General features: G+C 43.5%; 1 protein-coding gene across 4 annotated transcripts in view; it reads left to right on the top strand.

Annotated features, from left to right (window-relative positions):
* MPPE1 (metallophosphoesterase 1) overlaps positions 1-13831 on the top strand; it is a 61153-nt gene that overhangs the window by 3166 nt on the left and 44156 nt on the right. For all 4 annotated transcript variants that reach the window (XM_068237149.1, XM_068237152.1, XM_068237151.1 and 1 more), the window contains exons 2-4: positions 4456-4807; positions 10613-10721; positions 13022-13125. In XM_068237149.1, coding sequence (XP_068093250.1) covers positions 4548-4807; positions 10613-10721; positions 13022-13125 — 473 coding nt within the window. In that variant the 5' untranslated portion in view covers positions 4456-4547. The remainder of the gene's footprint in view (positions 1-4455; positions 4808-10612; positions 10722-13021; positions 13126-13831) is intronic.

Here is a 13831-nt window from a genome sequence, read left to right on the forward strand (position 1 = left end):
CTTATAGTCTGAATGTGCAGCCAGGTGTCCCCCCACATGCAGGTGCAAGATATACTGGAAGCCCTCACCTATCCAGCTGCGGGCTCCATATCCTGCTGCTTTGTCCAGCTCTTCTGCTTCCTTATCCACTCTAGCGCTCCTCCTGATGTCCCTCTTTCTTTACCGCCACCCGGAAGGAGGACATCAGCAGCTCTGTGGACATCGGTGGCTTCCATGCAGCTGAGGGCACTCTTCCTGTGTGCAAGATACACGTTTCTTTTTCATCTGCTGCAACTTGGACTGAGGACATTGGCGACTGTGCGGGTATCGGTGGCGTGGATTTCATGTGGCTGAGCGGCAATCTCCCTGGATCGGCTGTTCCTCCTTCCTTCTCGGCCGCCACTGGGACTGAGGACATTGGCGGCTGTGCGGGCATCGGTGGCGTGGCTTCCATGTAGCTAAGCGGCAGTCTCCCTGGATCTGCGGTTCCTCCTTCCTTTTCTACCGCCACCCGTACCAGTACATCGGCGACTGAGTCACGTGGGCTATCAGCTGGGGCTGCCCACGTGACTCCACTCCTTGGAGCGGCTCTGGCAGGCATCTGCTTCTCCCCACCGATGTCCCTACTTCTTTCCCACCACCCGGAAGAAAGTGGCTCTGCAGACATCCATGCAGCTGAGCGGCACTCCATGGGTGCAAGATCTGTGTTTTTTCCTCCTTCCCTGCCGCTACTCGGACTGAGGACATCGGCGGCTGAGTCATGTGGGCTATCAGCTGGAGCTGCCCACGTGACTCCAGTCCTTGCAGCGGCTCCATCTAGGTGATCCGGTCCTTGCTACAGATGTCCCTACTCTCTGGACCAGACTGCAAGGGGACCTGGGACACCATCCCCAGTAGCCCAGGCTAAACATCAGCCCAGTCCCTGGCAGCATGTCTCTGCCATAGGGTCGGTAAGTATGTATGAACAATGCATTTGTAGCTTAGTGTAGGTAGTGGGGGTTGGGGCATTGTAGCTTAGTGCAGGTAGTGGGGGCATTTTAGCTTAGTGTAGGTTTTGGGAGGCAGCAGGGGTTAGTGTAATGTAGTTAGTGGGACAGCAGGTGTTAGTGTAGCTGGGCAGTCAGTGTAGCTTAGATAGACAGTTTGTGGGGAAAAGGGTCCATAAGACGCCCTGCACCATAGACGCACCAGGTTTAGTAGTTAGTTTATTTTTTTCCTGATTTTTGCCCTCTAAACCTAGGTGCGTCTTATAGCCTGAAAAATACGGTATAATTTTATTTTTATTTTTTTACAGTTTGCAGTAATTTAAAATCCCACACAAATCGCTATGTGTAGTGGTTTCATAGCGATTAGCCATCGCTTCAATACTTTACATTGAAGTCCCAACGCTCCCAAAATGCTGCATGTCCTGCGATTGCGATTTTGCTAATCACAATCGCTACTGTGGAATTTGTTACATTTATTTACATTAGCTGAGCGTTTAGGGAAAGTGATCCCTAAATGCTCAAAAAAGCACTCTGGTGGGTTCCAGCCCGTATTCTTCTTCAGTAGACATTTGCTTGTTAAAAGAAATGTTAGTTCAGCACTAGCTTGTTGTGAGGCCTGCTGGATTCACCACTTTATATCAGTTCCCATGCCCCAAACTCCCCTGCAGATTTCACCTGACGCCCTGGTCAGCCGAGGGATGACAAGTGTGTCGTCCCAACATCTGGTTACCCAGTCCTTAACCTTCCTGGCGCTAAGCCGCGCAGGAGGTTTTCTCAGGCCCTGCTGGGCCGATTTGCTTAATTTTTTTTTTTTTGCTGAACGCAGCTAGCACTTTGCTAGCTGCGTCAGCACACCGATCGCCGCCGGCCCGCGCTCGATCGCCGCTATCCGCGCCGCCCCCCCCCCCCCCAGACCCCGTGCGCTGCCTGGCCAATCAGTGCCAGGCAGCGCTGAGGGGTGGATCGTGACTCCCAAGGACGTCACGATGTCGGTGACGTCATCCCGCCCCGTCGCCATGGCGACGGGGGAAGCCCTCCAGGCAATCCCGTTCTTTGAACGGGATTTCCTGATCGGAGATCGCCAAAGGCGTTCGAAGCTGGGGGATGCCGCTGAGCAGCAGCTATAATGTAGCGAGCCTTAGGCTCGCTACATGATTTAAAAAAAAAAAAAAAAAAAAAAACCTGCTGCGCTGCCTCCTGGCGGAAAACATTAGACCACCAGGAGGGTTAAAGTGAACCTGAGGTGAAAATAAACTGATAATATACATAATTGTATTTATCCTCCTACTCCTAAAAATGACTCTTTTTCGACATTCCATGGTTTTATTTTATATTTAAACATTTACAAAGTTGATTGAGGGCCCTTTCACACTGGCGGTGCGGTATTTTTACCGCCACCCAATGAGTCTATGGGGTTGTTCATTCTTACCACAGTGCGGTACTCTGCGCCGGAAGTGTCCTATAGGGAGCGCATACCTACGTTGCAGTGTGGCGATCTGCGGCAGACCGGAAGTTATGTAACAAAAAAAAAAGGTACCCTGGAATGCTCAACTCGGTAGGGGGAAGCCTCAGGGTCCCAATGAGGCTTCCCCCTCCGCTGTAGCTGCAGGCAGTCCAGTGCTGGCTTTCCTGACGTGTCCCGGAATCCTCCCTCAACAAGGCTGACAAGTGCTGATTTATTTACCCTTTCCTGGCTGCAGCGGGGGCGCTGTTGCGGCAAACTGTACGGAGATGGGCGGAAATACCCGATCTCTTGTCGGGTCCGCTCTACTGCGCAGGAGACTTGCGCCTGCGCAGTAGAGCTTGCCGACAGCGATCGGGTATTTCCGCCTATCTCTGAGCGGAAAGCGGATACTGCGCCTGTGCTGAAGCCGGGGAGGTATTTACATTCCCGCTGTTCGGAGGGGCACAGCGATACCGCCGTGGGACACAGGACGACGGGGGAAGCCTCGATCGGATCTGGAGGCTTCCCCCTACCGAGGTGAGTACCACCAAGGGGAATTTTATGTAGTTACAGGTTTTCTTTAAGTGTCCCATAGTTAAAATGCATGAACCAATTACCCTTTTTATCTCCTTCTGCTCTCAGTTGTATTCTACCTGGAAAACGTTTATGGCTGTAATCTGCTTATCGGTGATGTTTATTATACTCCCGACAAGGTGCTGACAAGACAGAAGCTGACATTTCCATGCCTAAAAATGAACTCTTGCAGGCAGCAAAATACAACAAGTAAAACAGCCTGGTTATTAATGTTTTGCACTGTACAACACATGTTTATTTCATCATGTCACACATCACCTTGGGTACACTTTTGCACAAGGTGTAGGAACTGAGTGCGGTAAGACAGTGGTACCAACAGAATAACACTAGACTTGGGGTGTCAAAATCAAATACAAAGTGGGGAAAAATTGAGCTCTGGGACTAAGTCACGGGCCGACCTTAATGTCTGCTGGCCCTGCTCCCTCCCTTATAAAGTTCCCAGTTGTCTAATGACCCCTCCACTATACAGTTCCCTGGTGTTCAGTGGTCTTCCCTCCCTCATCTATACAGTTTAGTGTTTAGCGGACCTTCCTCCCCATACAGCTTGCTGGTGTCTTGTGGCCGCCTCCTTTTTCCTATACAGTTCCCTGGTATCTAGTGCTGTCCCCCTCACCATATGGCCTTCCTGGTGATCTAGAGCTTTCCCTCCAATATAGCTTCTCTGGTGGTCTAGAGTGGGCCAAAATAATGCAAAGTGGGGAAACCACCTGGGGGCCAGATTTGGCCCACGGGCTGGAGTTTGATATGTATGCACTAGATGGATACAGAAGGGAAAACCACACAGTCCATGTCAGCAACAGGTAATCAGAATAGCACAGCGCAGAATCTCAAAATGTAAGCCAATCCAGTAACAATCCAGGGATCATATATGGTAGATTTGAATAACACGGCACCAAAGGATAAGGCAATATCAGGAAAAGTACAGTTCCAAAGGTTGGTCCAGGCATTATTACAATAATAGGGTCAAGAGGCAAAGCAAGGTCATACACATTAATCCATGAATAATATCGAACTCAGCAGAGTAGCACAGGGCAGCTATCACTATCACGGGCAAAAACCTGGCCGAGTTGCGTTTTGTTGCCTGGGCAGGCAGGACGGGGGCCACGCATGCGTTACTCAGCCAGGCTTTTGGGCCGTATTGCAGGTGACAGGAGCCACCCGGGGAGACAGCAAGGGACTGAGCGGCCTCAAGGGGGCTTAAGGAAGCCCTGGGTAAGTATGGTACCTGAGATGGCTTTCATCTCAGGTTCACTTTTTAAATAAACTAGGAGCATCAGTGAAGACAATACACCTTTCAGCTGTCATGCGGATGTTTGCAAAATAAGGATTGAAAAGATTTGTCGGTATATCGTGTAACTATTGTTTAATAAAGTAAATGAGTGTTTGTTATAGCTTTGCTTAGGTTGACAATTTTATTTTCTAGCTTTCTTTGTAATTTCGTTTTTCTTCCAGAAATCAAGATGCACTTTGACTGATCAGGTCACCAGTCTCGGGGTTGCTGATGGATGCTGCACTGATAGCGGGCCTATCTGAGCTCTATACACATGGCCCTGTTGAAAAGTGGATTTGGTACCAAGAAGAGTTCCCTCCTTAAAATAAGCGCCTTTCTGCTGAAATGTCTGACTTTCATTTTTACAGTTCTTTTTTTCTGCGAGTTTTTGATATACTATTTAGTGATTGTTCGGTGCGACTGGCCAAAGCTAAAGAGTGTTCCTGACAGCTCAGCACCTCTAAAAGCCATGTTCATATCTGACACCCATCTGCTGGGAGAAATAAGAGGTCACTGGTTTGACAAGCTCAGGAGGTAAGTTCATAAAGGGGGAAGGCGAATGATGAAGCTGGAGGGACAATGAGCTGCTTTTAGGCTAGACTTGCTAATTTTTAAACAGGTCATTCTGAATAATCTAGTGCCATTGCAGGTGTCCTGCAACATTGTTTACTGATCTGCTGTGCCAGATTACTAAACATGTACAACTGCTGCTTTTCAGCGTCATCCACCTGTCTGCTGTGTACTGTCCCCCCCACCACCCCCATAAAACATCCGTACAGTAGTTGTTTCTAAAACTGCCACCCACAATAAGTGTTTTTTGCTGTGATTATTAGCTAGGCTCAACACCTAAATAATTTGAAGAGACACTGAAGCAAAAAAAAAAAAATTATGATATAATGAATTGGTTGTGTAGTACGGATAATTACTAGATTAGCCGCAAAGAAAATATTCTCATATTTTTATTTTCAGTTATATAGTGCTTTTTTTTTTATAACATTGCAGCATTCTCTAATATTTGTAGTTTACACACAACTCAGCATTCTAAATGTTTTTACAGAGCAGTCTTGTGAACTATTGACCTGTCCTCTGGTGAGAAAATGAAAATACAGTGTCTGACAGTTGAGATAACAAGCTTCAGAAGACAGAGCTCTCTGCAACTTTGAAAGTCGTGGCGCTCAATGGCTTTTTTACACAGATAACTGGAGTTTCTTAACTTATCCTTTACTGGAAACAATATTAGACTTACCGGTATATCTCTGCTACTAATGTTTTATTTCTTAGCTGTACTCCACATACAAATCATTATACCATAATTTTTTTTTTATTCACTTCAGTGTCTCTTTAAGTTACGTGGCTGTTTGACATGTGGCAAATCTATTCCAGTACTGTCCACTCCACTGTGGCAGCAACATCCGAATCTGCTCTCAGCACGCTCCTCTGTGTTCCTTCCTGGAGGCAGAATCTATATAAATTCAACCAGAGAGCAATAGAGTCCTTCAGCCCTCTGCAACCTGCAGTGTCTGTGTGTAGCTAAAGGGACACCTGAAGCGAGAGGGATATAGGCTACCATATTTACTATGTCATTTTAATCAATAACAGTTGCCTGGCTGTCCTGCTGATCTTCTGATCTCTAATACATTTAGCCATAGACACTGAACAAGCATGCAGCAGATCAGGTGTTTCTGACATTCTTGTCAGATCTGACAAGATTAGCTGCATGCTTGTTTCTGGTGTAATTCAGACACTACCTACTGCAGTCAAATAGATCAATAGGACTGCCAGGAATTGTAGGAATTATGCTGGGAATACTCGCCTCGATTTTCTCGCTCGATTTTGCGCCCAATCGTTTTGTGCGGGCGATTCTCTTATCTTTTGCTTGTTTTTCTTATCTTTTTCCATTTTCTTCCGTTCAGAATCGAGCGCGGAAACGATTGGGCGGGAGATCGGACGTGTCGGAAATTATCAATCGAGCCATCTAAATGGCTCTAAATCGAGCCGTGTATTCCCAGCATTAGATACAGTATATAGCATTTCAGGATCCGCACCGTCTAAAAATATTCATTTATTTAAAGAGACACTGAAGCGGAAAAAAAATAATGATATTACGATTTGTATGTGTAGTACAGCTAAGAAATAAAACATTAAGATCAGATACATCAGTCTAATTGTTTCCAGTACAGGAAGATTTAAGAAACTCCAGTTGTTATCTCTATACAAAAAAGCCATTAAGCTCTACGACTTTCAAAGTCGTGGAGAGGGCTGTTTTATGACTTTTATTATCTCAACTGTTAGTTAATTTTTTACTTTTCCTCTGCCAGAGGAGAGGTCATTAGTTAACAGACTGCTCTGAAAGAATCATTTTGAATGCTAAGTGTTGTGTAATCTGCACATATTATAGAATGATGCAATGTTAGAAAAAACACTATATACCTGAAAATAAAAATATGAGAATATTTTCTTTGCTGCTAATCTTCTAGTAATTATTCATAGTACACAACCAATTCATTATATCATATATTTTTTTCGCTTCAGTGTCTCTTTAACCGGTTCAGCCCCACAGTGTCGAAAACCTCATGCATCTGAGCAACGTTTACCTCCCATTCATTCGCCAATAACTTTATCACTACTTATCACAATGAATTGATCTATATCTCATTTTTTTCTGCCACCAATTAGGCTTTCTTTGGATGGTACATTTTGCTAAGAATTATTTTTTTCTAAATCCATTTTAACAGGAAGATTAAGAAAGAAATGAAAAAAATTCATTATTTCTCAGTTTTTGGCCATTATAGTTTGAAATGAATATACGCTACCGTAATTAAAACTCGTATTTTATTTGCCCATTTGTCCCAGTTATTACACCATTCAAATGATGTCCCTATCACAATTTATGGCGCCGATATTTTATTTAGAAATAAAGGTGCATTTTTTTTTTCAATTTGCGTCCATCACTATTTACAAGCTTATAATTTAAAATAATATAATCATCTACTCCTTTCACATGCATATTTAAAAAGTTCAGACCCTTAGGTAACTATGTTGTTTTTGTTTTTTTTTATTGTAATTTATTTTATTTTTATTTTTTTTTTGTATTAAAAAATGTATTTGGGTAATTTTTGGTGTGGGAGGGAAACTGCTAATTTTAAATGTAAAATAATGTAATTGTTTAAAAAAAAAAAATGTAAAAAGTGTATTTATTCTGAAACGCTGTACATCATGGTGACCCAGCACACACTTTTTTATGCCTGTTATGGATTTTAAAGAGCTTTAAATAAATGAATATTTTTAGACGGTGCGGATCCTGAAATCCTATGTGCTACAATTCCCTGAGCACTCCAGGGTTGATCATCGCACGTCGTGGTCTGTTGGTGCAGTCACAATTAAAAATTGATTAGATACAGTATATGGCAGCCTCCATATCCTTCTTGTTTAAGGTTTCCTAAAAAGCGAACCTGAACTCAGAACTTCCTCTCTGCTCTTAAAGCAACAACAAACTAACTTTTAAAGAAAAACATTTCTTTGTTACAACTGATACAAATCCTACAGTCAATCTACATTGTCTACTTTCTGTTTTCATGGAAGCTAACATGCTGTGTTTACCTGAGGCAACCAGCTGACTCAGCTGAGATCAAGTTGCAGCTTGTGATTAGTCACAGATTAAATCCATACAATACATACAATGTACATTTCTCTATGCTTTCCTTCTGTCCTGTGCAAGAATTCAGGTCCACTTTAAGTGTGCTTATAGTGTCCATAGGGGTACTGCCTGTGTGTATATAGTGTATGTGTAGTGGCGGAAACAGGTAAAAGTGGGCTCCTGTGTTTCTGTGATGTGTGCAGAGCGTGTGTGTCTCATGTAGAAAGACAAGACGGTATGTGTCTTGTACAAAGATGGAGGGTGTATATGCTGTGCATATATTTGTATGGAAGGAGATGGTAAAGCCTAGACACTTTCATGCAGGTTATTGAGTATAGAGTGGCGTACAGGGTTATCCAGGTGAACAATTGATACAGTGCTGTCTATAAGTATTCATACCCCTGGCAAATTTTGACTTGAAGTTACTTTTGTTCAACCAGCAAGTAATTTTTGATGGGAAATGACATAGGTGTCTGATAATAAGACAATGTACAAGGGTCATTATTGTGGAAAAAAACAAACAAAATGTTTCAGCTTTTATTTACATTTGAGCAAAAAGTGTCCAGTCCAAAATTATTCATACCCTTCACAAACTGTCACAGTCTGTAGGAAAATCCAAAGTTCTATACCATTCCAAATTGTCCAAGCTGTTCTAAAGCATCCTTATTGCCCTGGTTAATTGGGAACAGCTGTTTTTATCAACTCAACAGGTGAAAAACAGCAGCTCTCTGCAGATGGTTTGTGGACAGTCAGGGCTTAGACAAAGGAGCTCAATGAGGACCTGCGGCTGCGTATTGTGGCTGCTCACAAGTCAGGAAAGGGCTACAAGGCCATTTCTAAATGTTTTCAAGTTCCAGTGACTACAGCGCAAAGTATTATTAAAAAATACAAGATGTTCCGCACTGTGGAAAATCTGAGGACGTGGTCGGAAGCCAAAAGTGACACCTGTGCTGGCCAGGAGGATAATGAGAAAGGTGAAAAAGAATTCAAGGATCACCACCAAGGCCATCCTGGTAAATCTGGGCTGTGCTTGTGGCGATGTCTCACGGATGCAGACCATGAAGGATGCCACTTCTCCAGATAAGGCACACAAAAGCTTGTTTGGCCTTTGAAAATGCTCATCTGAACAAAGAAGAAGACTTCTGGTCTTCTGTGTTATGGTCAGATGAAACGAAAATTGAATTGTTTGGTCACAGTGATGTTTCCTTTTGGCGTAAAAACAAAAAAAAAAGCCTTCAACCCAAAGAACATCATCCCCACTGTCAAACATGGTGGTGGGAGCCTAATGCTTTGGAGGTGTTTTTGAGCCAATGAACCAGGGAACCTAATCACAGTAAACGGCACCATAAAAAAAGGTTAATGCTTGAGGATTCTCAACAACATCAGGCAGTCTGCAGAGAAACTTGGGCACCAGTGGACATTTCAACATGACAATGACCCAAAACACACAGCAAAAGTGGTGAAGAAAAGGTTAGCAGACAACAACATTAACGTAAGGAGTGGCCCAGCCAGAGTCCTGACTTGAATCCAATTGAAAATCTGTGGAGGGAGCTAAAGATCATGGTGATGGCAAGAATACCCTCCAACCTGAAAGATTTGGAGCTCATTGCTAGAGATGAATGGGCAAAAATACCTGTGGAGACATGAAAAAAGCTAGTATGCAATTATAGGAAGCCTTCGATTGCTGTAATAAAAGCCAATAAAGGCTTTTCTATTGATTATTGAGAAGGGTATGAATAATTTTGGACTGGACACTTTTTGCTCAAATGTAAATAAAAGCTGAGAAATGTGTTGTTTCCACAATAATGCCTCTTGAACATTATCTTATTATATTTTGGGAAACACCTATGTTTCCTGTCAAAAAATTACTAACTGGTTGAATAAAAGTAACTTTAAGTCAAAATTTGCCAGGGGTATGAATAATTATTGGCAGCACTGTATGTCTGAAATTGATTGTATACCGGATATCAAGGCCATATGATAATATGGTAGGCTTAACAACTCACAAAGGAGTTTATACAGGAAACTGCTATCGCACGATGAGCAGAGCAGAATGCAATGCGTTACACGCTCTACTCATCGGGCGTAAGACTTTATTAGACGTATTTCTTCTTATCCCAGTTTAGTGCATACACTCCAGCATGAATGGAAGCCTACATACCTATGTTGTCTGACCATATTGCAATTCATTCTAACAGAGCTGGGACAAGGTCCTCCAGCACCCAAGGCTGAGACACCAAAGTTCGCCCCTCCATCCCTCCCACCCCAGCCATCAAACACTGATTGCTATTAGACAAAGAGGTGCCCCAGGGCCCCCAACACACTAATCTCTAGTTATCTGACTGCAGTCACTGCCATGTATCCCCTTTTCTTCTTTCTCTCTGCTTCAAACACAATAGGGGAATGATAGCTGAGTGAGTTGTGCGCCCCTCCTACACTGCGCCCTTGTCTCTGCCCGGCCCTGCATTCTAAAAGGTTGTACAATAAAAACATTGAGCTTAGACATTTCAGTCTATGAACCACTGTAGCCTGCAGGTCTTTGGTCGCAATGTTAGAAAAGCTGGAATGTAGTAGAGGGTTTTCATTCTAATCAAAGGTTGCATTGGCTGATGCTGTGGCAGTTTTGCTAGGATTCTTATTGCATAGAATAAGTTAGCAAGCTGTGTGCATTTAACTCTCATCTTGCTTGTTTATTGCTTCAGGGAATGGCAGATGGAGCGGGCCTATCAGAGTGCCCTTTGGCTACTGCAGCCAGATATTATTTTTATCCTTGGAGATCTATTTGACGAGGGAAAATGGAGTAATTCTAAGGTAAGCTTTATTGTTGTTTTACAATAAATTGCTTGGCTTTGCCTCATGATCCAGTACTTGGTAAACGTGCAGTTTCAGAAGAAAGACTAGTGGTAACCTATACCTGCACTGGCCTTCATACAGCGATACAACCCGCAAGGTCTATAGAACACTGCTGTTTTTCACTCCTGAATGTTTCTAGATAACTTCATTCTGCAAAGCACTTCATGTATATGTGTACCAGACGTAAAGTCCATACTCAGTATTTGACACTATAATCCAGTGTTTATTCATCCACTGATCAAGTTCATGTACATCACTCTCATTGATTATCCTGGTGCTGCAACAGCATACATCCAGGGCCTCCCTGTGTCCAGTGCCCCAGAGTCAGCTGACTCCATGTCCACTGTACACCGTACACCTGAATCCACTTGTGTCCGGAGCCTCAATTCCACTCTGTGCCAAGGTTGTGACCACCCTTTTACCCAGATCACCTGACTCCATGGCCTCTGTCCCTCTTTGTACCCAGTGCACCTGGCTTCTGGGCCTCTCTTCATGTTCTCTGTCCTGCTTTTGTACCTATTACTGGGCATCTATACCCAGTGTGCTTAAATCCAGAGCCTCTGTTCTCTCTGCACCTAAATTTCTAAATTTCTCTATACTAAAGCACCTAAACTCCTCCATGTCCTCTGTACCCACTGCGCCTGAATATGAACTTATGTACCCACTACACCTGAATGCAGAGTTTCTGTAGCCATGCCTCTGCCCCCTTCTTACCCAGTGCACTTGCATATCCTGGGAAGATTGCCGTCTATAGCTATGGCAGTCTGTGTTGCAGAACCAGACTAAATGCTTTAGGAGTGATCTGGTTTGAGATTGGTCATAAGGGTGCTTTTACACAGACAAAAACATGCTGTACAATAATGGAAATTATTTCTACCCTCTTTTCTCACTTTCACTGCTGTTGCCATTGTTTAGTGAAGGGGGTGTGTCGAGAACAGAGGAAAAGTGGTGAAGAGAGGGGGGATGAACATGTTATTCACAGCTATTTTTATCTCAACAAAATGTAAAGATACCCATGTAATTCGACTAGCCATCAGCGTATTCTTGGCCTAGAAACCACGTGGTTGGTTACTTTTCAGCCAAGCAACTGGGAAGTGTTGAGTAACCATGACAACTTGCTTGGCACACAAGCAGCTGTAGTTAGTTGGCTGAAAAGCACTGGATCATCAGAGATTGCCTTGCAGTATGGTACACTGACGTCAGGGGTCTGCTTGTGTTCATGTATATATTTACTCTGTCAAACCTGACCAGATGAGGCAGGGAAAAATGTGTATCTGTTTTAACTGTTAGGTGTACCTACACATGTTCAGTGAGTGTCACCTTAATTGAGGGTCAAGTTCAATCTTTAGGGCAACACTGTGGATTGAGGGCTGTACAGACTATTTTTTTTTAGGTGTACTATAGCAGTGTTTTACTGTGGAGAGAGGCCCCATTTCCACTGTACAACGCAGGTGGCCGTGAGTTTGTACACCACCTGTGTTGCTCTATTACAGTGCCAATCCCATTCAGTTGCCGTAAATAGAACAGCTTCACTCTGGAACAAAATGCATGGAGCAATGTATTATCGCAAGTTGGAATATCAGATAGTCCAGTCTATGCACTTCTGATGTTTTTGGATGACGCACACAATACACACTACTGAATTGTGCACAGCAATGTGTAAGTGGAAACGAGCCTTAACTGAGCTTGCAAAAAGCAAGATGGCTGCCCCATGTCACAAACATCACTTTGTGCAGCTTCAGCCGGCTTGGTTGGATGGCTATGCACATTAGTGAAATACTGTTATTGTTATTGTATGTAGAACATGGGGGCGACGAGGTCATGTGAAAGAAAGCTTTTACTACTGGCCTGCTTTTTAAGCTCCACCCTTCCCACTACATGGTGTTGCATTTTTAATTTTACTTCTAAATACTAGAGAATAATTTTTTGGGCATTGGGCAGCACAGTGGCTTAGTGGATAGCATTCTCGCCTTGCAGCGATGGGTCCCTGTTTCCAATCCCATTCTCGACACTATTTGCAAAGCTTTTCTCCACCAGTTTCCTCAAGGCACTCCTGTTTCCTCCACATCCCAAAAACATACAGGTAATGGAATTGGCTTCCACCTATATTGGCCCTAGACTATGGTAGGGATTAGATTGTGAGCCTCTCTGAGAGACAGTTAAGTGACAAGACTTTGTACTCTACAGCACTGCGGAAGATGTCAGCGCCATATAAATACTAAATTATAATAACTATTGTCCATTCATTTCTTATTCAGGCATGGGAAGATGATGTGTCTCGCTTTCACTCTATGTTCAGACACCCTGCTCACACAGAGCTAATAGTCGTTGTGGGAAATCATGACATTGGATTCCATTATCAGTGAGTACCTAGTGAAACATTTCACAGACTTGTACACAAAAGGGAGACACCGCTTACCACACTGCCAGCTTAGCAGGACCAGGTTCAGCAACACCAGGTAGATCAGCAAAAAGGGAAGTCTGCTCAACTGTAAGGCCAGAAGTCTTTATTAAACAAACCATTCCGAATGCAGCAGTTCAGCTCATGCGTATTGGAGCATTACACCAGGACATTTGGCATAGCTAGACACTTCACAGACTTATATTATGCCACATAATGCTTTCAGATGAAAGTCAGTTGTTTGTTTTGGATAGTGTGGCAGATATTTTTATTGATGTCCCAGTTGTAAGAATTTTCCCAGACAGGAAATGGGGACACACACACACACACACACACACACACACACACACACACACACACACACACACACACACACACACACACACACACACACACACACACACACACACACACACACACACACACACACACACACACACACACACACACACACACACACACACACACACACACACACACACACACACACACACACACACACACACACACACACACACACACACACACACACACACACACTTTTGTAACGGTTAAAAAAAATATGACCAATGTATCACACACCTGTGTTACATTTTTGCACAATTCTGAAAATATATGATAAAAGCCCCAGGTAAGTTCAGTATGGGTTTTTTTTTTTTTTGCTGAG

Source organism: Hyperolius riggenbachi, chromosome 5 (assembly GCF_040937935.1).
Source record: "Hyperolius riggenbachi isolate aHypRig1 chromosome 5, aHypRig1.pri, whole genome shotgun sequence".
Lineage (NCBI taxonomy): Eukaryota > Metazoa > Chordata > Amphibia > Anura > Hyperoliidae > Hyperolius > Hyperolius riggenbachi.